Below are 24740 nucleotides of genomic sequence, written 5' to 3'. Positions count from 1 at the left end.
AAGGATGGAAGCTGGGCACGGGTTCTGCTGCAGGAGAGATGGTAGGGAGGGAAGGATGGAAGCTGGGCACGGGTTCTGCTGCTGGAGAGATGGTAGGGAGGGAAGGATGGAATCTAGGCAAGGGTTCTGCTGCAGGAGAGATGGTAGGGAGGGAAGGATGGAAGCTGGGCACGGGTTCTGCTGCAGGAGAGATGGTAGGGAGGGAAGGATGGAAGCTGGGCACGGGTTCTGCTGCAGGAGAGATGGTAGGGAGGGAAGGATGGAAGCTGGGCACGGGTTCTGCTGCAGGAGAGATGGTAGGGAGGGAAGGGTGGAAGCTGGACATGGGTTCTGCTGCAGGAGAGATGGTAGGGAGGGAAGGATGGAAGCTGGGCATGGGTTCTGCTTCAGGAGAGATGGTAGGGAGGGAAGGATGGAATCTAGGCAAGGGTTCTGCTGCAGGAGAGATGGTAGGGAGGGAAGGATGGAATCTAGGCAAGGGTTTTGTTGCAGGAGAGATGGTAGAGAGGGAAGGATGGAATCTAGGCAAGGGTTCTGCTGCAGGAGAGATGGTAGGGAGGGAAGGATGGAATCTAGGCAAGGGTTCTGCTGCAGGAGAGATGGTAGGGAGGGAAGGATGGAATCTAGGCAAGGGTTCTGCTGCAGGAGAGATGGTAGGGAAGGATGGAATCTAGGCAAGGGTTCTGCTGCAGGAGAGATGGTAGGGAGGGAAGGATGGAATCTAGGCAAGGGTTCTGCTGCAGGAGAGATGGTAGGGAGGGAAGGATGGAATCTAGGCAAGGGTTTTGTTGCAGGAGAGATGGTAGAGAGGGAAGGATGGAATCTAGGCAAGGGTTCTGCTGCAGGAGAGATGGTAGGGAGGGAAGGATGGAATCTAGGCAAGGGTTCTGCTGCAGGAGAGATGGTAGGGAGGGAAGGATGGAATCTAGGCAAGGGTTCTGCTGCAGGAGAGATGGTAGGGAGGGAAGGATGGAATCTAGGCAAGGGTTCTGCTGCAGGAGAGATGGTAGGGAGGGAAGGATGGAATCTAGGCAAGGGTTCTGCTGCAGGAGAGATGGTAGGGAGGGAAGGATGGAATCTAGGCAAGGGTTTTGTTGCAGGAGAGATGGTAGAGAGGGAAGGATGGAATCTAGGCAAGGGTTCTGCTGCAGGAGAGATGGTAGGGAGGGAAGGATGGAATCTAGGCAAGGGTTCTGCTGCAGGAGAGATGGTAGGGATTGAAGGATGGAATCTAGGCAAGGGTTTTGCTGCAGGAGAGATGGTAGGGAGGGAAGGATGAAATCTAGGCAAGGGTTCTGCTGCAGGAGAGATGGTAGGGAGGGAAGGATGGAATCTAGGCAAGGGTTCTGCTGCAGGAGAGATAGTAGGGAGGGAAGGATGGAATCTAGGCAAGGGTTCTGCTGCAGGAGAGATGGTAGGGAGGGAAGGATGGAATCTAGGCAAGGGTTCTGCTGCAGGAGAGATGGTAGGGAGGGAAGGATGGAATCTAGGCAAGGGTTCTGCTGCAGGAGAGATGGTAGGGAGGGAAGGATGGAATCTAGGCAAGGGTTCTGCTGCAGGAGAGATGGTAGGGAGGGAAGGATGGAATCTAGGCAAGGGTTCTGCTGCAGGAGAGATGGTAGGTAGGGAAGGATGGAATCTAGGCAAGGGTTCTGCTGCAGGAGAGATGGTAGGGAGGGAAGGATGGAATCTAGGCAAGGGTTCTGCTGCAGGAGAGATGGTAGGGAGGGAAGGATGAAATCTAGGCAAGGGTTCTGCTGCAGGAGAGATGGTAGGGAGGGAAGGATGGAATCTAGGCAAGGGTTCTGCTGCAGGAGAGATGGTAGGGAGGGAAGGATGGAATCTAGGCAAGGGTTTTGTTGCAGGAGAGATGGTAGAGAGGGAAGGATGGAATCTAGGCAAGGGTTCTGCTGCAGGAGAGATGGTAGGGAGGGAAGGATGGAATCTAGGCAAGGGTTCTGCTGCAGGAGAGATGGTAGGGAGGGAAGGATGGAAGCTGGGCACGGGCTCTGCTGCACGAGAGATGGTAGGGAGGGAAGGATGGAAGCTGGGCACGGGTTCTGCTGCACGAGAGATGGTAGGGAGGGAAGGATGGAAGCTGGGCACGGGTTCTGATGAAGGAGAGATGGTAGGGAGGGAAGGATGGAATCTAGGCAAGGGTTCTGCTGCAGGAGAGATGGTAGGGAGGGAAGGATGGAAGCTGGGCACGGGTTCTGCTGCAGGAGAGATGGTAGGGAGGGAAGGATGGAAGCTAGGCAAGGGTTCTGCTGCAGGAGAGATGGTAGGGAGGGAAGGATGGAATCTAGGCAAGGGTTCTGCTGCAGGAGAGATGGTAGGGAGGGAAGGATGGAAGCTGGGCACGGGTTCTGCTGCACGAGAGATGGTAGGGAGGGAAGGATGGAAGCTGGGCACGGGTTCTGCTGCACGAGAGATGGTAGGGAGGGAAGGATGGAAGCTGGGCACGGGTTCTGCTGCAGGAGAGATGGTAGGGAGGGAAGGATGGAAGCTGGGCATGGGTTCTGCTGGAGAGATGGTAGGGAGGGAAGGATGGAATCTAGGCAAGGGTTCTGCTGCAGGAGAGATGGTAGGGAGGGAAGGATGGAAGCTGGGCACGGGTTCTGCTGCAGGAGAGATGGTAGGGAGGGAAGGATGGAAGCTGGGCACGGGTTCTGCTGCACGAGAGATGGTAGGGAGGGAAGGATGGAAGCTGGGCACGGGTTCTGCTGCAGGAGAGATGGTAGGGAGGGAAGGATGGAAGCTGGACATGTGTTCTGCTGCAGGAGAGATGGTAGGGAGGGAAGGATGGAAGCTGGGCATGGGTTCTGCTGCAGGAGAGATGGTAGGGAGGGAAGGATGGAATCTAGGCAAGGGTTCTGCTGCAGGAGAGATGGTAGGGAGGGAAGGATGGAATCTAGGCAAGGGTTTTGTTGCAGGAGAGATGGTAGAGAGGGAAGGATGGAATCTAGGCAAGGGTTCTGCTGCAGGAGAGATGGTAGGGAGGGAAGGATGGAATGTAGGCAAGGGTTCTGCTGCAGGAGAGATGGTAGGGAGGGAAGGATGGAATCTAGGCAAGGGTTCTGCTGCAGGAGAGATGGTAGGGAGGGAAGGATGGAATCTAGGCAAGGGTTTTGTTGCAGGAGAGATGGTAGAGAGGGAAGGATGGAATCTAGGCAAGGGTTCTGCTGCAGGAGAGATGGTAGGGAGGGAAGGATGGAATCTAGGCAAGGGTTCTGCTGCAGGAGAGATGGTAGGGAGGGAAGGATGGAATCTAGGCAAGGGTTCTGCTGCAGGAGAGATGGTAGGGAGGGAAGGATGGAATCTAGGCAAGGGTTCTGCTGCAGGAGAGATGGTAGGGAGGGAAGGATGGAATCTAGGCAAGGGTTCTGCTGCAGGAGAGATGGTAGGGAGGGAAGGATGGAATCTAGGCAAGGGTTCTGCTGCAGGAGCGATGGTAGGGAGGGAAGGATGGAATCTAGGCAAGGGTTCTGCTGCAGGAGAGATGGTAGGGAGGGAAGGATGGAATCTAGGCAAGGGTTCTGCTGCAGGAGAGATGGTAGGGAGGGAAGGATGGAATCTAGGCAAGGGTTCTGCTGCAGGAGAGATGGTAGGGAGGGAAGGATGGAATCTAGGCAAGGGTTCTGCTGCAGGAGAGATGGTAGGGAGGGAAGGATGGAATCTAGGCAAGGGTTCTGCTGCAGGAGAGATGGTAGGGAGGGAAGGATGGAATCTAGGCAAGGGTTCTGCTGCAGGAGAGATGGTAGGGAGGGAAGGATGAAATCTAGGCAAGGGTTCTGCTGCAGGAGAGATGGTAGGGAGGGAAGGATGGAATCTAGGCAAGGGTTCTGCTGCAGGAGAGATGGTAGGGAGGGAAGGATGGAATCTAGGCAAGGGTTTTGTTGCAGGAGAGATGGTAGAGAGGGAAGGATGGAATCTAGGCAAGGGTTCTGCTGCAGGAGAGATGGTAGGGAGGGAAGGATGGAATCTAGGCAAGGGTTCTGCTGCAGGAGAGATGGTAGGGAGGGAAGGATGGAATCTAGGCAAGGGTTCTGCTGCAGGAGAGATGGTAGGGAGGGAAGGATGGAATCTAGGCAAGGGTTCTGCTGCAGGAGAGATGGTAGGGAGGGAAGGATGGAATCTAGGCAAGGGTTCTGCTGCAGGAGAGATGGTAGGGAGGGAAGGATGGAATATAGGCAAGGGTTTTGTTGCAGGAGAGATGGTAGAGAGGGAAGGATGGAATCTAGGCAAGGGTTCTGCTGCAGGAGAGATGGTAGGGAGGGAAGGATGGAATCTAGGCAAGGGTTCTGCTGCAGGAGAGATGGTAGGGAGGGAAGGATGGAATCTAGGCAAGGGTTCTGCTGCAGGAGAGATGGTAGGGAGGGAAGGATGAAATCTAGGCAAGGGTTCTGCTGCAGGAGAGATGGTAGGGAGGGAAGGATGGAATCTAGGCAAGGGTTCTGCTACAGGAGAGATGGTAGGGAGGGAAGGATGGAATCTAGGCAAGGGTTTTGTTGCAGGAGAGATGGTAGGGAGGGAAGGATGGAATCTAGGCAAGGGTTCTGCTGCAGGAGAGATGGTAGGGAGGGAAGGATGGAATCTAGGCAAGGGTTCTGCTGCAGGAGAGATGGTAGGGAGGGAAGGATGGAAGCTGGGCACGGGTTCTGCTGCACGAGAGATGGTAGGGAGGGAAGGATGGAATCTAGGCAAGGGTTCTGCTGCAGGAGAGATGGTAGGGAGGGAAGGATGGAATCTAGGCAAGGGTTCTGCTGCAGGAGAGATGGTAGGGAGGGAAGGATGAAATCTAGGCAAGGGTTCTGCTGCAGGAGAGATGGTAGGGAGGGAAGGATGAAATCTAGGCAAGGGTTCTGCTGCAGGAGAGATGGTAGGGAGGGAAGGATGGAATCTAGGCAAGGGTTCTGCTACAGGAGAGATGGTAGGGAGGGAAGGATGGAATCTAGGCAAGGGTTTTGTTGCAGGAGAGATGGTAGGGAGGGAAGGATGGAATCTAGGCAAGGGTTCTGCTGCAGGAGAGATGGTAGGGAGGGAAGGATGGAATCTAGGCAAGGGTTCTGCTGCAGGAGAGATGGTAGGGAGGGAAGGATGGAATCTAGGCAAGGGTTCTGCTGCAGGAGAGATGGTAGGGAGGGAAGGATGGAATCTAGGCAAGGGTTCTGCTGCAGGAGAGATGGTAGGGAGGGAAGGATGGAATCTAGGCAAGGGTTCTGCTGCAGGAGAGATGGTAGGGAGGGAAGGATGGAATCTAGGCAAGGGTTTTGTTGCAGGAGAGATGGTAGAGAGGGAAGGATGGAATCTAGGCAAGGGTTCTGCTGCAGGAGAGATGGTAGGGAGGGAAGGATGGAATCTAGGCAAGGGTTCTGCTGCAGGAGAGATGGTAGGGAGGGAAGGATGGAATCTAGGCAAGGGTTCTGCTGCAGGAGAGATGGTAGGGAGGGAAGGATGGAATCTAGGCAAGGGTTCTGCTGCAGGAGAGATGGTAGGGAGGGAAGGATGGAATCTAGGCAAGGGTTCTGCTGCAGGAGAGATGGTAGGGAGGGAAGGATGGAATCTAGGCAAGGGTTTTGTTGCAGGAGAGATGGTAGAGAGGGAAGGATGGAATCTAGGCAAGGGTTCTGCTGCAGGAGAGATGGTAGGGAGGGAAGGATGGAAGCTAGGCAAGGGTTCTGCTGCAGGAGAGATGGTAGGGAGGGAAGGATGGAATCTAGGCAAGGGTTCTGCTGCAGGAGAGATGGTAGGGAGGGAAGGATGGAATCTAGGCAAGGGTTCTGCTGCACGAGAGATGGTAGGGAGGGAAGGATGGAAGCTGGGCACGGGTTCTGCTGCAGGAGAGATGGTAGGGAGGGAAGGATGGAAGCTGGACATGGGTTCTGCTGCAGGAGAGATGGTAGGGAGGGAAGGATGGAAGCTGGGCATGGGTTCTGCTGCAGGAGAGATGGTAGGGAGGGAAGGATGGAATCTAGGCAAGGGTTCTGCTGCAGGAGAGATGGTAGGGAGGGAAGGATGGATTCTAGGCAAGGGTTTTGTTGCAGGAGAGATGGTAGAGAGGGAAGGATGGAATCTAGGCAAGGGTTCTGCTGCAGGAGAGATGGTAGGGAGGGAAGGATGGAATCTAGGCAAGGGTTCTGCTGCAGGAGAGATGGTAGGGAGGGAAGGATGGAATCTAGGCAAGGGTTCTGCTGCAGGAGAGATGGTAGGGAGGGAAGGATGGAATGTAGGCAAGGGTTCTGCTGCAGGAGAGATGGTAGGGAGGGAAGGATGGAATCTAGGCAAGGGTTCTGCTGCAGGAGAGATGGTAGGGAGGGAAGGATGGAATCTAGGCAAGGGTTTTGTTGCAGGAGAGATGGTAGAGAGGGAAGGATGGAATCTAGGCAAGGGTTCTGCTGCAGGAGAGATGGTAGGGAGGGAAGGATGGAATCTAGGCAAGGGTTCTGCTGCAGGAGAGATGGTAGGGAGGGAAGGATGGAATCTAGGCAAGGGTTCTGCTGCAGGAGAGATGGTAGGGAGGGAAGGATGGAATCTAGGCAAGGGTTCTGCTGCAGGAGAGATGGTAGGGAGGGAAGGATGGAATCTAGGCAAGGGTTCTGCTGCAGGAGAGATGGTAGGGAGGGAAGGATGGAATCTAGGCAAGGGTTCTGCTGCAGGAGAGATGGTAGGGAGGGAAGGATGGAATCTAGGCAAGGGTTCTGCTGCAGGAGAGATGGTAGGGAGGGAAGGATGGAATCTAGGCAAGGGTTCTGCTGCAGGAGAGATGGTAGGGAGGGAAGGATGGAATCTAGGCAAGGGTTCTGCTGCAGGAGAGATGGTAGGGAGGGAAGGATGGAATCTAGGCAAGGGTTCTGCTGCAGGAGAGATGGTAGGGAGGGAAGGATGGAATCTAGGCAAGGGTTCTGCTGCAGGAGAGATGGTAGGGAGGGAAGGATGGAATCTAGGCAAGGGTTCTGCTGCAGGAGAAATGGTAGGGAGGGAAGGATGAAATCTAGGCAAGGGTTCTGCTGCAGGAGAGATGGTAGGGAGGGAAGGATGGAATCTAGGCAAGGGTTCTGCTGCAGGAGAGATGGTAGGGAGGGAAGGATGGAAGCTAGGCAAGGGTTTTGTTGCAGGAGAGATGGTAGAGAGGGAAGGATGGAATCTAGGCAAGGGTTCTGCTGCAGGAGAGATGGTAGGGAGGGAAGGATGGAATCTAGGCAAGGGTTCTGCTGCAGGAGAGATGGTAGGGAGGGAAGGATGGAATCTAGGCAAGGGTTCTGCTGCAGGAGAGATGGTAGGGAGGGAAGGATGGAATCTAGGCAAGGGTTCTGCTGCAGGAGAGATGGTAGGGAGGGAAGGATGGAATCTAGGCAAGGGTTCTGCTGCAGGAGAGATGGTAGGGAGGGAAGGATGGAATCTAGGCAAGGGTTTTGTTGCAGGAGAGATGGTAGGGAGGGAAGGATGGAATCTAGGCAAGGGTTCTGCTGCAGGAGAGATGGTAGGGAGGGAAGGATGGAATCTAGGCAAGGGTTCTGCTGCAGGAGAGATGGTAGGGAGGGAAGGATGGAATCTAGGCAAGGGTTCTGCTGCAGGAGAGATGGTAGGGAGGGAAGGATGAAATCTAGGCAAGGGTTCTGCTGCAGGAGAGATGGTAGGGAGGGAAGGATGGAATCTAGGCAAGGGTTCTGCTACAGGAGAGATGGTAGGGAGGGAAGGATGGAATCTAGGCAAGGGTTTTGTTGCAGGAGAGATGGTAGGGAGGGAAGGATGGAATCTAGGCAAGGGTTCTGCTGCAGGAGAGATGGTAGGGAGGGAAGGATGGAATCTAGGCAAGGGTTCTGCTGCAGGAGAGATGGTAGGGAGGGAAGGATGGAAGCTGGGCACGGGTTCTGCTGCACGAGAGATGGTAGGGAGGGAAGGATGGAATCTAGGCAAGGGTTCTGCTGCAGGAGAGATGGTAGGGAGGGAAGGATGGAATCTAGGCAAGGGTTCTGCTGCAGGAGAGATGGTAGGGAGGGAAGGATGAAATCTAGGCAAGGGTTCTGCTGCAGGAGAGATGGTAGGGAGGGAAGGATGAAATCTAGGCAAGGGTTCTGTTGCAGGAGAGATGGTAGGGAGGGAAGGATGGAATCTAGGCAAGGGTTCTGCTGCAGGAGAGATGGTAGGGAGGGAAGGATGGAATCTAGGCAAGGGTTTTGTTGCAGGAGAGATGGTAGGGAGGGAAGGATGGAATCTAGGCAAGGGTTCTGCTGCAGGAGAGATGGTAGGGAGGGAAGGATGGAATCTAGGCAAGGGTTCTGCTGCAGGAGAGATGGTAGGGAGGGAAGGATGGAATCTAGGCAAGGGTTCTGCTGCAGGAGAAATGGTAGGGAGGGAAGGATGAAATCTAGGCAAGGGTTCTGCTGCAGGAGAGATGGTAGGGAGGGAAGGATGGAATCTAGGCAAGGGTTCTGCTGCAGGAGAGATGGTAGGGAGGGAAGGATGGAATCTAGGCAAGGGTTTTGTTGCAGGAGAGATGGTAGAGAGGGAAGGATGGAATCTAGGCAAGGGTTCTGCTGCAGGAGAGATGGTAGGGAGGGAAGGATGGAATCTAGGCAAGGGTTCTGCTGCAGGAGAGATGGTAGGGAGGGAAGGATGGAATCTAGGCAAGGGTTCTGCTGCAGGAGAGATGGTAGGGAGGGAAGGATGGAATCTAGGCAAGGGTTCTGCTGCAGGAGAGATGGTAGGGAGGGAAGGATGGAAGCTGGGCACGGGTTCTGCTGCAGGAGAGATGGTAGGGAGGGAAGGATGGAATCTAGGCAAGGGTTTTGTTGCAGGAGAGATGGTAGAGAGGGAAGGATGGAATCTAGGCAAGGGTTCTGCTGCAGGAGAGATGGTAGGGAGGGAAGGATGGAATCTAGGCAAGGGTTCTGCTGCAGGAGAGATGGTAGGGAGGGAAGGATGGAATCTAGGCAAGGGTTCTGCTGCAGGAGAGATGGTAGGGAGGGAAGGATGAAATCTAGGCAAGGGTTCTGCTGCAGGAGAGATGGTAGGGAGGGAAGGATGGAATCTAGGCAAGGGTTCTGCTACAGGAGAGATGGTAGGGAGGGAAGGATGGAATCTAGGCAAGGGTTTTGTTGCAGGAGAGATGGTAGGGAGGGAAGGATGGAATCTAGGCAAGGGTTCTGCTGCAGGAGAGATGGTAGGGAGGGAAGGATGGAATCTAGGCAAGGGTTCTGCTGCAGGAGAGATGGTAGGGAGGGAAGGATGGAAGCTGGGCACGGGTTCTGCTGCACGAGAGATGGTAGGGAGGGAAGGATGGAATCTAGGCAAGGGTTCTGCTGCAGGAGAGATGGTAGGGAGGGAAGGATGGAATCTAGGCAAGGGTTCTGCTGCAGGAGAGATGGTAGGGAGGGAAGGATGAAATCTAGGCAAGGGTTCTGCTGCAGGAGAGATGGTAGGGAGGGAAGGATGAAATCTAGGCAAGGGTTCTGTTGCAGGAGAGATGGTAGGGAGGGAAGGATGGAATCTAGGCAAGGGTTCTGCTACAGGAGAGATGGTAGGGAGGGAAGGATGGAATCTAGGCAAGGGTTTTGTTGCAGGAGAGATGGTAGGGAGGGAAGGATGGAATCTAGGCAAGGGTTCTGCTGCAGGAGAGATGGTAGGGAGGGAAGGATGGAATCTAGGCAAGGGTTCTGCTGCAGGAGAGATGGTAGGGAGGGAAGGATGGAATCTAGGCAAGGGTTCTGCTGCAGGAGAGATGGTAGGGAGGGAAAGATGCTGCAGAGGGAAGGCACAAAGGGAAGGGTGAGAGGGGAGAAAAAGGAAAGAGGAGGAATTGGGGTGCAGGAGAGGAAGGGAGAGATGATCATGTGCATACCCCGAAAATAAGACATAGTGCCTTTTTTGGACTTATTTTCGGGGAACATGGTAGCATGAGCTCCCCATCAAGTCATTAGCCAACACCAGCCCTCTAGAGTTGCCGGCAACACAGCAGTACTTCAGCCTGCACTGCGAAAAAAAGAAATGGCAGACCAGATGGAGCATTCGGGTCTTTATCTGACGTCATCTACGACGTGACGAAGTCTCGCGCCCCCTTGCAGCCACCCAGTACGAGTCTCACGAGCGCTCTGACTATCGCGCGCCACCACGTTGCTCGGGCTCGCGCTTACGTGAGTTCCGTCGCAAGGTTTGGAGAGAAGAGCCCCGTCCCCGACGGACGCGGCTACGCTGAGCGTCGACAAAGTTGAGCAATGAGAGCGGTCGGCGTCGGAGGACGTCACGGGGGAGGGCGGGATTTCCTGCGGGGGAAGGTGGCGGCGGGGTGTGGGCGTTGTGGTGCCTGTGTGCGAGAGGAGCGCGAGTTCGGCGGGTTTATGGCTTGCGGTTCGTGAGGAGGGAGCGGCGGACGGTTCCCCCCTCCTCACCTTGCGGGCCTTTCGCTGCCCGAGGGATAAGGCGGCGGCTATGGAAGCGGAGAAGATGGACGAGAATGAATGGAAATATCACGGAGAAGGGAATAAGAGCCTGGTCGTGTCTCACGTTCAGGTAGGCGACGGCTTCGCGCGGAGCTCGTTTTCCCCTCGTTGCCTAAAGGCAGACTCTGTATTGAATTATCCCGTCATGCCTAAAGGAGAGAATGACAGGGGAAAGAAATGTGTCCCCCCCCCCCCGCACAAGCCTCGAATAGTTAGTTTTTTATACATAGTAACATAGTAGATGACGGCAGATAAAGACCCGAATGGTCCATCCAGTCTGCCCAACCTGATTCAATTTAATTTTTTTTTATATTTTTTTATTAATTTTTCTTCTTAGCTATTTCTGGGCAAGAATCCAAAGCTTTACCCGGTACTGTGCTTGGGTTCCAACTGCCAAAATCTCTGTTAAGACTTACTCCAGCCCATCTACACCCTCCCAGCCATTGAAGCCCTCCCCTGCCCATCCTCCTCCAAACGGCCATACACAGACGCAGACCGTGCAAGTCTGCCCGGCTTCCCTCCAGCTATTTTAAGCCCTGTAAGCCCCCCTTAAGCCTTACCTGGTGGTCTAGTGGGTTTTCGGGGCAGGAGCAATCTTCCCACTCGCCTACCCCGGGCACATCGCTCATAGGAAACGGCTGCCTTGAGTCCCTTAAGCCTTACCTGGTGGTCTAGCGGGTTTTCGGGGCAGGAGCAATCTTCCCACTCGCCTACCCCGGGCACATCGCTCGTAGGAAACGGCTTCCTTGAGTTCCCGTCGTCGTCTCGAGAGCTCAAGGCAGCCGTTTCCTATGAGCGATCTGCACGGGGTAGGCGAGTGGGAAGATTGCTCCTGCCCTGAAAACCTGCTAGACCACCAGGTAAGGCTTAAGGGGGGCTTACAGGGCTTAAAATAGCTGGAGGGAAGCCGGGGTTAGAGGCAGAACCGGCCCGAATATTATTTATGGTTTTTTATTATTTGCTGGCCGGCTCTGCCCTTAACCCCTGTGGATAGGAGGGAGAAGTGTACTTAAGTCACACATGGCAGGAATAGTGTTAGGGGAGATCAACTAGGGCAACTACTCCCTGGTCAGAGAGAGAGAGCCCTAAGCCAGCTGGAAGCTAAAGAAGCACAGCCTGGGTTGTGTGGTCCCCAGTTACGTCTAATACCAGCTCCAGCAGGATACATATTTCAAATCCAAAATATTCTAATCACAAAATATAAATTTATCTTTTTCTACCTTTTGCTGTCTGGTAATTTTATTCTTCAAATCACATTGGTCTCACGCTTAGTTTTTGAGTTCCTTCTGTCTTCATGGTGGCATGGCTGGCTCCTGAAAGTAAAATAGGCACAGCTTTTTTTTTAACCACAGGAGCAAGACTTTTCACCGCTTCCACGGGACGGTGAAAGGTCTTGTCCCCAATACTGCGGTGATCCGCGGTAAACGGTCCCCGTGTCATTCTCTAATTCATAGTACGGATAGGACAGATTTTAGTGAAATATACAGACTTTACAGCATGGACAGAAGGGGTTTAGATTACAGCAACTTTTTTTTTTTTCCTGAGATTAGTGGGTTATTGGATTCCAGTAATAGAATTTCATTATCACTGTGCCATTATGATTTTTTTTTTTAATTACCTTTAAACTTAACTCATATTGCCTTCACTGTCTTTAATGCACTAAAGTAAATCTTTAAAAAGTGTAAAATATGTTTTATTTAAATCATTTTGTATCTTGGTTAGAATAGTAATTTTCTGCTTGTTTCTACAGTAGTTTTGTCCGAATCTTTGCTTGTACTTAGGGCCCTAGCAGATTTACAGGTTCTTTTAATAAGCTGTACAGTTTAGCATGCAGTAACTAATGCAAAGTTGTGTTCACATGTCTTCGCAGTAAAAACTCAATTAGTGCATGGTAAGTCACATTATAATCGAGTTTTTGCTCAGGAGGTGTTACTGGGCAGAAATGGGCATGGACCTGCAATGGAGTCACTACCTTCCAAATAGGCACTAAATATCTCTGTGGTAATAATAATAACTTTATTCTTCTATACCGCCATAGTCGAAAGACTTTTAGGCGATTCACATTTGAAGAAGGCTGGACAATCAGCGAATTACAGGATGCAAGAAGTGAGGGTTACATAATAGGTAGAGGACAGTAAATTACATTGAGGTAGATAGAGGGAAAATGTATCATTGTGAGTGGAGAGGCTTCTGTTTAGGTAGTTGGGGTGGAGGGGGGTGGGTGAGCAAAGGGCTTCCTGAATTCTTTTTTTGTTTGTTTGTATGTGATTGCAAGTAATATAGTTATGATCTTGCTTAGGAGTTTATGGTGCATAAAGTGCTCCAAATAAATGCTTTTAATCCAAAATATTAGATGTACACATTTGGGATGATAAGCTCCTTAGAAACTAGCTTCTCTGTGGAGATATGACGATCAGCTGTTACTCCAAATGTGGCACAAAGTCAGCCATTGTAAAAGCACTGTAGATTTTAGTTTCAGTTTTCATTAGCAGAGGTTATTCTGCTTGGAGGTAAAGAATGGTCTTTTATTATTTATATTATTTTATATACTCTGGCTTGGATACTATTTGATTGATTCTAAAGAATTTCCAGGCTCTCTTGGTATAATAAAGATGCAGTATTTTAATCAAACCTGTGGAGTGCTGAAGTTAAGATTTAATAATAATGGTGCACTAGTTCAGCACATTACTGTCAACTTTAATGCATGTCCCAAATGTGTAGTTGTTGTGTGGACTTGCTGTGCCTTAAAATAGTATTAGTGTGTTAAGCCCAAAACTTAATGCACTTTAGTAAGAGTCTGTTGGATGAACCCCCCCCCCCCCTTGGTTTTCATAATTTAAACTCAGTCGGGATGACCTTAATCCCATTTCTGATAGCATAATAATCAGTGTAAAACACATACACACATGTGCATAGATGAATCTGTTAATGCTAGATTTATTAAAGTGCATCACTGTTGTTAATACATTTATTAAATAGTTCCCTTTGTATAAAATGGGCTCTGCAATAAATAATGCTCATAAATATGTTGGAAAACACTTAACAGTAACATTGTAGCCTGTTTTAGTCAGGGCTTATTTTTGCTTTTAAGGCATATGCTGCTCTGTGTTCTGCCCCAGAGTTGTTGCCTTAGGCACCTGCTTGCGTTTGCCTAGGGCAGTGTTCTTCAACCGCCGGTCCACAGAAATTTCCTGCCGGTTCGCAGGGCTGACACGTGTGTCGGGCCCAAGACAGTGTTCTTCAGCCGCCGATCCATGGTGCCATCAAAGCAGCGTTGTCTTCAGGCCGGCTCCCTCTTCCTCAGTGCTGCAGTGCAAAGCCATGGGAAGAGGCTCCTACGTGTGTCCTGCGCCTGAACCAGAAGCCTTCTCTCTGATGTCGCAACGTCAGAGGAAAGGCTTCCAGATGAGGCACGGGACGCACGAGGAGCCACTGCTCACAGCTTTGTGTACTGTAGCACTCAGAAAAAGGGAGCCGGCCCGAAGGGTGCAGGCCAGAAGGCAAGGCATAGCATGGAGGGAGGGAGACAACAATGATAGGGGGAATAATTTTATTTTTTTATTTAATGATTGATTTACATCTGCTGTCTGTTCGGGAAGAAATGCATTTGTTTCTTTTCCTCTGTTTCTTGTACTGCTTGCAGAGTCTTGCATCCTAGGGTTTGTTTGTAAATATTAGTACTTTGAGGTTTTGGTTCTGCATTTGCATGGGGTTATCTGTTTTCTGGTACATTTGCATGGGGTTATCTGTTTTCTGGTAAGAATAAATGTTGAGAAGCATACAGTGTGCTATGTGTATTTTAATTTTGTAGTTAACCATTATGTGTTAATATGATTATATTGTGTGTGAAAATGAATGGAAAAAATGATGTTACAATTAGTACTATTATAGGGCAGGTTCTGGGGCGGAGATAGGCAGGGTCTGGCCCATGACTTAGCCCAGTGTTCTTCAACAGCCAGTCTGCGGACCTGTGACGGTCCACAAAATAATTATTTTATTTCCGCCGGTCCATAGGTGTCAAAAGGTTGAAGAACACTGGCCTAGGGTTTAAGCCACTCCTGACCTCTTTGCAACTTTTTCTAAGTTTATTTAAAATTTTCTATCCCGCCCTAGAGAGAACCTTCAGGCTGGCTTACAATCTAAAACATAATAAAATAACAATACAATGTACAAAAATAACCCATACATAAAATTAAGGTTCAAGGAGAGAAATACATTAAGTACCTGTTTTACAAAGGTGCACTATTGGCCGCTGTGCGGTAACAGCCCCAAAGCCCATAGAGATTTAAAGGGCTTCGGGGCTTTTGCTGCGTGGCAGCCGCTAGCGTGGCTTTGTAAAACATGCTCTAAATTTAGCAAAGAAAGAAAAAATTAACATTAGGGATATTCTTCTGTTTTCCCAGACACCAATAGCGCTACCCATTAAACCTGAGAATATGCATCAGAGAAAAGAGGTTTTAAAGTTTTCCTAGAACTTATCAATGAAGTTATTGATTGTAAGTGTCAATGGATTGAATTCCAATACATTGAATTGTTAACAGAGAAAATTGCATCTTACATGCTCATATACAATTTCTTTGTACGATGGAATTATAAGCAATTGCTTATTTGTAGATTACAATTATCCCAGGACAAGCAGGCAGCATATTTTCCACATGTGGGTGACATCACCAACAGAGCTCCGAGCGGATAGTCTTGCAAGCAAACTTGCTTGAAGATCTTCATGCTTGCGAGTGTACTGCGCGTGTGCCTTCCTTCCCGAGTCAGGGCACGCGTCTCCTCAGCGTGGCCTCAGTTCTTAGTTTTCCACAGAGCTAGAAGCCCTGTTCCTCTGCTCTGCGCGATTGCTAAATGCCTCTTGCACTGCGGCTTGTCCCTTTTTTTGTTTTCAGAAATCGGGTTAGTCGCTGTGCGACAGGTCAAAAAAAAAATAAACCTCAACTATTTTCTTTCTTTCGTTTGACCTGGGGACCCGGGTCTTGGCCTGGCCACCTTGCCTTGTGCGGCCGCGGCTGTGGTTTTGGCCTTATGTCCCGGCCTGTTACCAGGTTTAAAAAGTGTGCTCGGTGCGGTCGGGTGATTTCAATTACTGACCCTCATCGTTGGTGTGTTGAGTGCCTGGGGGCCGATCACTGGACCAAATCCTGCCTGCGTTGTGCTACTCTTCAGCTGCGGGCTCTTCATAGGCGTCGGGCAAAGATCCTTGAGCTCTTCAGAGCTATGCATCCTCCGGTTGGTGCGGCCTTGGCCTCACAGGCCTCAACCTCCAAGGCCTTGGCGGCTGCTCCGGCAAAAACCTCTGCTTTGGGTAAATCTCCTCTTCTCCCTCAGGTGCGCTGGCGAAGAAGCCTTCCAAGGGATCTCAAGCGAGTGCGGTGGTGCAGACCTCTTCTAGATATTCCTCCAAGCGTGCCTCCACACAGGACATGTTGAAGGCTATCTTGAAGACTCAGCTCTCGTCGGTCTTGAGTCAGCTGGCTCCTGCCTCGACCCTGCTCTCGGCAGGCCAGCCTGAGCATCCTCCCGAGGCCCCTCGAGGTCGGTCTTGCAGGTCTCGCCGGCTGTCTTCCAGTGATTCTTCTCCTGTTGCTTCAAGGCTTGGGTCCCTAGCCCTTGGGCCTTGATTGAAGCACCGACTCCGTCTCCCTCGACCTCAAGGCATCCGCCGTTGAAGTGGCTGAGGGACTCGCCTCGCCGGGGACAGTCTCTGACCCTGCAAACCTCGAGGTCCCTCGAGGCTTCTGTGCAGCTGAGACACGGGTCTCGTTCTCGACTGCCGCCTTCCCCTTCTGTCTCGCTAGGGCGCGGTTTGTCAAGGTCGAGGACCCTTCCATCGAAGCCATCTGGGAGGTTTCCTTCTCCCATTCCTCGAACTCCGGGATCTTCTCCCAGCATGATGCGGCGCGGGCGTTCTTCGCCCCCTCCCCCAGGCCGCGGAGCAGGACTTCTTTGTTGTCCTTTTCTCACGACTCTGATTTGCCTGCTCTGTATTCTAGGGAAGCGTCCCCTTCCTTTTCAGAGGCTCAACGTTCGGTTCTTCTTCCCCACACGAGGCCCTTTCTTCTTCTCGGGCCTCCTCCTTCGCAAGATTTGTCTCAGACATGGGTAAGACTCTTCAGCTGGATCTACAGTCTGAATCCTGGTATACCCAGGAATATTTGGATGAGTTGGAGCTCCCTCATCCACTCAGGGAGTCTTTGCGTCTTCCCCTCAATCAGGTGTTGAAACAGACTTTATTCAGAAATCTGGAAACCCCCTATGCCATTCCTGCCATCCCTTCCAAGATGGAATCTCGCTATTGCACGGCCCCATATAAGGGCTTTGAGAAGGTGCAGCTATCCCATCAGTCCTTGGTCGTGGAATCTTCATTGAAGAAATTTAATTCCTCCAGGATCTACGCTGCTGTCCCTCCAGGCAGGGAAGGGCGGACGATGGACACATTTGGCTGCCGTCTTTATCAGAACTTGATGATGGCAAACCGTGTCCTTAATTACAACTTTAATTTTACCTCCTATTTCAAACACTGATTTGCCCGCTCACTGTCGACCGGACTTCCATCAACTTCTGGAGACGCTATCCCAGATTCGTTTCTATATGCTCCAGGCCACATATGACGCCTTCGAACTGTCATCTAGGGTCACAGCCTTTGCGGTGGTGATGCGCCGTTTGGCCTGGCTGCGCATCGTGGATATGGTTCCCAATTTACAGGATCGTCTAGTGAATCCCCATATTGAAATCCATGGCCCCCCTTTTCAATGCTGCCTTCCCAGTATTTTTTGCCGTTATAAGTGACCCCTCCTGATGAAGAACCGAAACTCGAGTCGGGGGGGCCATGGATTTCAATATGGGGATTTAAGTTTAAATAGCACTGTTGAGCACACTTGAGCACCGGCACTTTTCACAGCTGTGGTTATTGAATTCCCAACTCTTCAGTGATTTCAGATAAGTGGTTTTATCATCTTCCAGTTATCTATGGGTTGGGTTAGGGACAGTAAAGGCAATGATGGTCCCTATTATAACCACAGTTTGGTGTTATCGCTAAATTAAAGGTTATATGGTCTGAGCACTTTACAAAAAGTTTTATGAGTATTTAAGTAAAGTAATCAGTTACAATAAGAGTTGAGATCGATTGGAAGTAATTCTCAAAAGTGGACCAGATTTTCCTCTTGGTGCACGCCTTTACGCATGGAGCCGCATTCTGCCTCCTTGTCTTCCGTACTGGATTATCTGCTGCACTTGTCTAGGTCTGGTCTCAAGTCAACATCTATTCGAGTTCACCTCAGTGCCATTGCTGCTTTTCATCAGCCACTTGAAGGAAAACTGCTCTCTGTGCATCCGGTGGTTTCCCAATTTATGAAGGGTCTTTTCAATGTCCATCCTCCTCTCAAACCACCTCCGCTGGTTTGGGATCTCAATGTTGTCTTTGCTCAGTTAATGAAGCCTCCTTTTGAGCCAATCGATTGGGCTCATTTGAAGTATCTCACTTGGAAAGTAGTATTTCTTATTGCTCTCACGTCTGCTCGTAGGGTCAGTGAGCTGCAAGCCTTGGTTGAGGATCCGCCTTTCACTGTTTTTCATCATGATAAGGTGGTCCTCCGTACACATCCTAAGTTCTTGCCTAAGGTGGTTTCGGATTTCCACCTCAACCAATCCATTGTTCTTCCAGTATTTTTTCCTAAGCCTCATTCTCATCTGGGAGAAGTGGCGCTTCACACTCTGGACTGTAAGCGGGCGTTGGCTTTCTTCTTGAAATGCACTCTGACTCATTGGACTGCTCCTCAACTCTTCATATCTTTTTATCCGAATTGGCTGGGGCATCCGTGTCTAAGCGAACCATCTCCAAATGATTGGCTGCTTCTATCTCTTTCTGCTATGCTCAGGCTGGTCTCCCTCTGCAGGGTCGGGTCACAGGGCATAAAGTCAGAGCGATGGCGGCGTCTGTTGCTTTCCTCAGATCAACTCCTATTGAGGAAATCTGCAAGGCCGCCACTTGGTCCTCGGTTCATACCTTCACCTCTCACTACTGTCTGGATACCTTTTCCAGACAGGACGGCCAGTTTGGCCAGTCAGTTTTGCGTAATCTGTTCTCCTAAATTGCCAACACTCCCACCATCCCTTTTTGGTTAGCTTGGAGGTCACCCACATGTGGAGAATATGCTGCCTGCTTGTCCTAGGATAAAGCACAGTTACTTACCGTAACAGGTGTTATCCAGGGACAGCAGGCAGATATTTTCGCAACCCACCCACCTCCCCTGGTTGGCTTCTTTGCTAACTATCTGAACTGAGGCCACGCTGAGGAGACGCGCGCCCTGACTCGGGCGGGAAGGCACACTCGTAAGCTTGAAGACCTTCAAGCAAGTTTGCTTGCGAAACTGTCCGCTCAGGGCTCCGTTGGTGACGTCACCCATATGTGGAGAACATCTGCCTGCTGTCCCTGGATAACACCTGTTACGGTAAATAACTGTGCTATTTCTGCCACCTTCATATGGGTTCAGTAGCCGTGTTAGATAAGGTGGCTCGTCTGTACTCAATACCGTAAATGTAATAAGAAGCTATTTGTACACGATACAATGGTGAAACTAAATTAGATGGAATAGAATTGCTAATCAATGTGATGGATGTACTTGTTTTGGAGTGTACATTAACTCAAAACGCAGCTTGATAGTCGACAGGCAAACATGCATGTCATCATCCACCATCTGCAGTCATTTTCTTTTCTTTTTTTTAATTTAATTTCTGTCAGAGCTGAAAGTTAAAGTTTGCAAAGATAAGAAGATCCAAATGGTAACAAAGACTTAATTGCTTTGTTGCTCAAGTTAGGATAACTACTGCATGTGAAAAAAAAAAATCTAAAATTTCTTGCTGTTAGTTTTCAAGGACCAATCATGTATGCAGAGAATGATGCTTGTCCGTGTGGTATATCCTTGTGCACACAGATGCTCATAACATTGACAGACTCTTGCATACTTGACGTACTTGTTCACCTCAAGAGGAAGCAGTAAATGCAGCTGTACTACCGGCAGTATGGTGGTGGAGCATTCTGTCATTGGAGATGCAGCAACATACATAGTATGACAAAAAAGTTCAAAAAGTGTCAGCTGTGGGGCGCAGCAAGGAGAGAGTTCATAAATAATATAACAAATATTATCCACCTCAGTGTGGATTAAGAAGTCAGATGAGCAAATTAGCGGTCAATACTATAATCTGTGTCTAGGCCCCAGCCTAACATTGCTCTTGAATCTACCACCACTCAACCTCAAATTATGTCCTCTGGTTTTACTATTTTCTTTTCTCTGGAAAAGATTTTGTTCTACGTTAATACCATTCAAGTATTTGAACATCTGAATCATATCTCCCCTGTCCCTCCTTTCCTCTAGGGCAGTGTTCTTCAACCTTTTTACACCCGTGGACCGGCAGAAATAAAATAATTATTTTGTGGACCGGCAAACTACTAAGACCGAAATAAAAAACACATTTTCGCCCCGTCTCCGCAAGCTCGGTCCCCACAAACCATCTGATCCAATCTGCACAAGCCTCAGTTATGATTTTATATTGATCATATTTTATTAAAGTATAAAAAGAAACAATATTCTGTACAATTGTCATTTTATAAATATAAATATTTAGAGCAAGGACCAACAAAACCCCTGTCTCCCCTTCACATATATCCCCTCTACTATCAAGAAAACTGAACAAGCCAAATTATTACAGAATGCTACACAGAAATATCATGCTAACAGAATACTGCAGTCACACATGATAGGAATAGTGTTAGGTTTTGAAGTCCCCAGTTATGTCTCTAGCAGGATATATATTTCAAAATATATGATAATATGATATTATGATAATGACAAAATAGAAATAAAATGATTTTTTTCTACCTTTTGTGGTCTCTGCTTTCATCATCTTTCCACTCTTCCTTCCAGCGTCTGCCTGTTCCATCCACTGTCTGGCCTCTCCCCTTCCATATGTATCTGACTTCTTTCTATGCCCCTCTCCCCTTTCCATCCAGCCTGTGCCTCCTCTCTCCTTTTTACATCATTCATTCCAGCTTCAATGCTTTCTTCATTTTTATCTCTCCTACACCAGATCTAGCATCTTTATCCCTCTCTCATTTCTCTGCTGACCCCCTTTCCAGCATCAATCTCTCTCTACTTTCTCATTCCTGTCTCTCCCCTTTCCCTCCTATAATCTCCCTGCCAGCTGTTTCCTTCCTTTTTTCCTTCTCCCTTTCCTCCTCCCCCCTATCCAACAGTAGCTCTCTTCCCATCCCTTTCCCTCTTCCCCTCCCAGCAGCATCTCTCTTTCTATCTCCCTCCAGGTGCAGTAGCAGCTCTCCCTTTATCCATCAGCTTCTCAGCCTCCAACAGTGGCTTCCTCTCCTTCCAGCAGCTCTCAGTAATTGCCTGCAGCAGTGATTTCCTTAGGCAGCCTTGGCTCCGTTGCCGCCTCTGAGGAAAGGGGAAATTGCCAAAGTGAATCACTGCCCTGGTAAGTACAGAGCTGCTAGGAGAGGAGACAGCCACTGTTGAAGGCTCCCCATGATCTTACTCCTGCTGTGCCCTGCACATTCGCGACCCCCCCAAGCCGGCAAAAACAGCTTTGCACCGCAGGCCCTGCCGCTCAAGACGAACCGGAGGCCCCTACCCGCCGCATCCTGCACGTGGGCAGACTCTCAGCACAAACGCTGATGGCCCCAATCGACACGCTGACCTCCCCGCGCACGATGACCATCTCCTCTCTGCCTACACTTTCCCCGCGGCCCTCTTCGGCGACTTGGCAGGGGCAGCGATCAAGACAGGCTGACGATATCGGGATCTTTCCTGTCTGAGTCCCGCGTATTTTGTTTCAACTTCCTGTTTCCGCATAGGCGAGACTCACAGAGGGAATGCCCGACGTCGACAGCCTGTCTTGATCTCCCGAGGCTGGGAGGAAAAGAAGATTTCCGAACACCACTGGGGCAGGAAATTTAATGGCGTCCATCTCGCTAGTCCTGTGCGGACCGGCAGGAATTTTCTGCGGACCGACAACGGTCCGCGGACTGGCAATTGAAGAATTGTGCTCTAGGGCAGTGTTTTTCAACCGCTGTTCCGCGGCACACTAGTGTGCCGCGAGATGTTGCCTGGTGTGCCGGACGGTCAGGGCCGCCATCAGGGCAGTACCACCAGTCTAGGGAGAGGGGCGGTCCGCCCCACGTGGACAGGAGAGAGCTGGACGGGGGACCGGCGGAGTTCAATACATCTCGAGCCGCGAGGCTCGTCTTCTGTTCCTGCCTGCCCTGCAACTAACATATAGCCGATCGCAAGCGTTCCCCGATGTCAGCGCTGACGTCGGAGGGAGGGCTTAAGCAAAGCCTGCCCTCCGACGTCAGCGCTGACGTCGGAGAATACTTCCGTTCGGCTATTTGTGCGCGGCAGGGCAGGCAGGAAGCAGAAGACAAGCCTCGCGGCTTGAGCTTCGTTTTGCTGAGAAAGTTGCAAAGATGGGCTGGGAGGCAAACACGGAACACAAAAGGGGGGAGGGAGTGCGTTTTGGACACAAGGCATGAACTTGAGAGAGAGGAAGGGAGGGAAAGAGATGCTGAGGTGGGGGAGGGAATGGGTTTTTGGACACAGAAGGCATGGACTTGGGAGAGAGGAAGGGAGGGAAAGAGATGCTGAGGTGGGGGAGGGAATGCGTTTTTGGACACAGAAGAAATGGACTTGGGAGAGAGGAAGGGAGGGAAAGAGATGCCGAGGTGGGGGAGGGAATGAGTGTTTGAACACAGAAGGCATGGACTTTGGAGAGAGGAAGGGAGGGAAAGAGATGGTTGTGTACACGGGGAATAGAAGAAAGGAGAATTTTTGGTCATAGGGAGGGAGTGAGGTACAGATAGTGGCATACCAGGGTGGGGGGGGGGCGGTCTGCCCCACCCCGGGTTTACGTCCCAAGGGGGTGCACAGCTGGCCACCCTCCAGTGTTGTCCCTAGGCCGGCAAACTGCGGCTCTTTAGCCACTTGAGTGCCACCGCCGCCATCGGGAACAGGCCGGCGCCAAGTTCTCCCTGCTTTTCCCTGTGGGGGCCGGCCAACTCTCGCCACTCGCGTCAATTCTGACGTCGGAGAGGACGTTCTGGGCCAGCCAATCGCTGCCTGGCTGGCCTAGAACGTCCTCTCCGACGTTAGAATTGACGACGGGTGGCGAGAGTTGGTCGGCCCCGCGGGGAAGAGAAGCAGGGAGAACTTGGCGCTGGCCTGTTCCCGATGGTGGCGGTGGCACTCAAGTGAATTACTTTATATATAGTCAATATAGGCACAGAGTTAAATTTTTTAACATTTTCTAATGGTGGTGTGCCTCGTGATTTTTTTCATGAAACAAGTGTGCCTTTGCCCAAAAAAGGTTGAAAAACACTGCTCTAGGGTATACATATTCAGGGCTTCCAGTCTCTCCTCATACGTCTTCTGGTGTAAGCCTCCTATCATTTTTGTCGCTCTTCTCTGGACCGCTTCAAGTCGTCTTATGTCCTTCGACAGATACGGTCTCTAAAACTGAACACAATACTCCAAGTGGGTCCTTACCAATGACCTGTACAAGGGCATCAACACCTTCTTCCTTCTACTGGCTACGCCTCTCTTTATACAGCCCAGCATCCTTCTGGCAGCAGCCACTGCCTTGTCACACTGTTTTTTTGCCTTTAGATCTTCGGACACTATCACCCCAAGGTCCCTCTCCCCGTCTGTGCATATCATCTTCTCTCCTCCCTGCATATACGGTTCCTTCTGATTATTAATCCCCAAATGCATAAATGCATTACTCTGCATTTCTTTGCATTGAATTTTAGTTGCCAGGTATTAGACCATTCCTCTAACTTTTGCAGATCCTTTTTCATATTTTCCACTCCCTCTTCGGTGTCTACTGTTACAAATCTTGGTATCATCTGCAAAAAAGGCACACTTTTCCTTCTAACCCTTCAGCAATGTCACTCATATTGTCAAACATATTGAACAGGATTGGTTCCAGCACCGAACCCTGAGGGAATCCTCTACTCACCTTACCTTCCTCTGAGCGACTTCTATTAACTACCACCCTCTGGTGTCTGTCCGACAGCCAGTTTCTAACCCAGTTCACCACTTTGGGTCCTAACTTCAGCCCTTCAAGTTTGTTCAACAGCCTCCTATGAGGAATTGTATCAAAGGCTTTGCTGAAATCTAAGTAAATTACATCTAGCATATGTCCTCAATCCAGCTCTCTGGTTACCCAATCAAAAAATTCAATCAGGTTCATTTGGCACGATTTACCTTTTGTAAAGCCATGTTTCCTCGGATCCTGTAACCCATTAGATTCAAGGAAGTACACTATTCTTTCTTTCAGCAACACTTCCATTATTTTTCCAACAACCGAAGTGAGGCTCACCGGCCTGTAGTTTCCTGCTTCATCCCTGTGACCACTTTTGTGAATAGGGACCACATCCGCTCTCCAGTCCACAGGAACCACTCCCGTCTCCAGAGATTTGTTGAACAAGTCTTTAATAGGACTCGCCAGAACCTCTCTGAGCTCCCTTAGTATCCTGGGATGGTTCCTGTCTGGTCCCATCGCTTTGTCCACCTTCAGTTTTTCAAGTTGCTCATAAACACTCTCCTCCGTGAACAGCGCAGAATCTACTCCATTTTCTCGTGTAAATTTGCCAGACAATCTTGGTCCTTCTCCAGGATTTTCTTCTGTGAACACAGAACAGAAGTATTTGTTTAGCACTTTTGCTTTTTCCTCATCATTTCTCCACATATCGGTTCCCAGCATCTTTTAGTTTAGCAATTCCATTTTTCATCTTCCTCCTTTCACTAATATATCTGAAAAAATTTTTGTCTTCCTTTTTCACATTTTTAGCCATTTGTTCTTCCGCCTGTGCTTTCGCCAGATGTATCTCTCTCTTGGCTTCTTTCAGTTTCACCCTGTAGTCCTTTCTGCACTCCTCTTCTTGGGTTTTTTATATTTCATGAATGCCAACTCTTTTGCCTTTATTTTCTCCGCCACTAGTTTGGAGAACCATATTGGCTTCCTTTTTCTCTTGTTTTTATTGATTTTCTTCACATAAAGGTCCGTAGCCATTTTTATCTCTCCTTTCTGCCTAGACCACTGTCTTTTCACTTCTCTTCACTTCTCTTATGTCCTCCCATCCTAACAGCTCTTTCTTCAGGTACTCTCCCATTGCATTAAAGTCCGTACATTTGAAATCTAGGACTTTAAGTATCGTGTGGCCGCTCTCCACTTTAGCCGTTATATCAAACCATTGGATGATCGCTATTTCTCAGGTGAGCACCCACT

At 50.0% G+C, this 24740-nt stretch overlaps 1 protein-coding gene across 3 annotated transcripts in view; it reads left to right on the top strand.

Moving 5' to 3' along the window:
- Positions 1–24740, top strand: part of IPPK (inositol-pentakisphosphate 2-kinase) — a 235871-nt gene that overhangs the window by 117533 nt on the left and 93598 nt on the right. Inside the window, exon 1 of one of the 3 annotated variants that reach the window (XM_033926757.1) lies at positions 10259–10509. The exons of 1 other annotated variant lie outside the window; for it this stretch is intronic. In XM_033926757.1, the coding sequence (XP_033782648.1) occupies positions 10429–10509 (81 nt within the window). In that variant the 5' untranslated portion in view covers positions 10259–10428. Of the gene's footprint in view, positions 1–10258; positions 10510–14842; positions 14936–24740 lie in introns of those variants that run through there. One more of the 3 variants, XM_033926758.1, reaches the window with a different exon arrangement.

The sequence above is a fragment of the Geotrypetes seraphini genome, chromosome 17 (genome assembly GCF_902459505.1).
Source record: "Geotrypetes seraphini chromosome 17, aGeoSer1.1, whole genome shotgun sequence".
Lineage (NCBI taxonomy): Eukaryota > Metazoa > Chordata > Amphibia > Gymnophiona > Dermophiidae > Geotrypetes > Geotrypetes seraphini.
The sequence above is the reverse complement of the archived record's forward strand: the minus strand, read 5'-3'. Positions and strand labels throughout refer to the sequence as shown.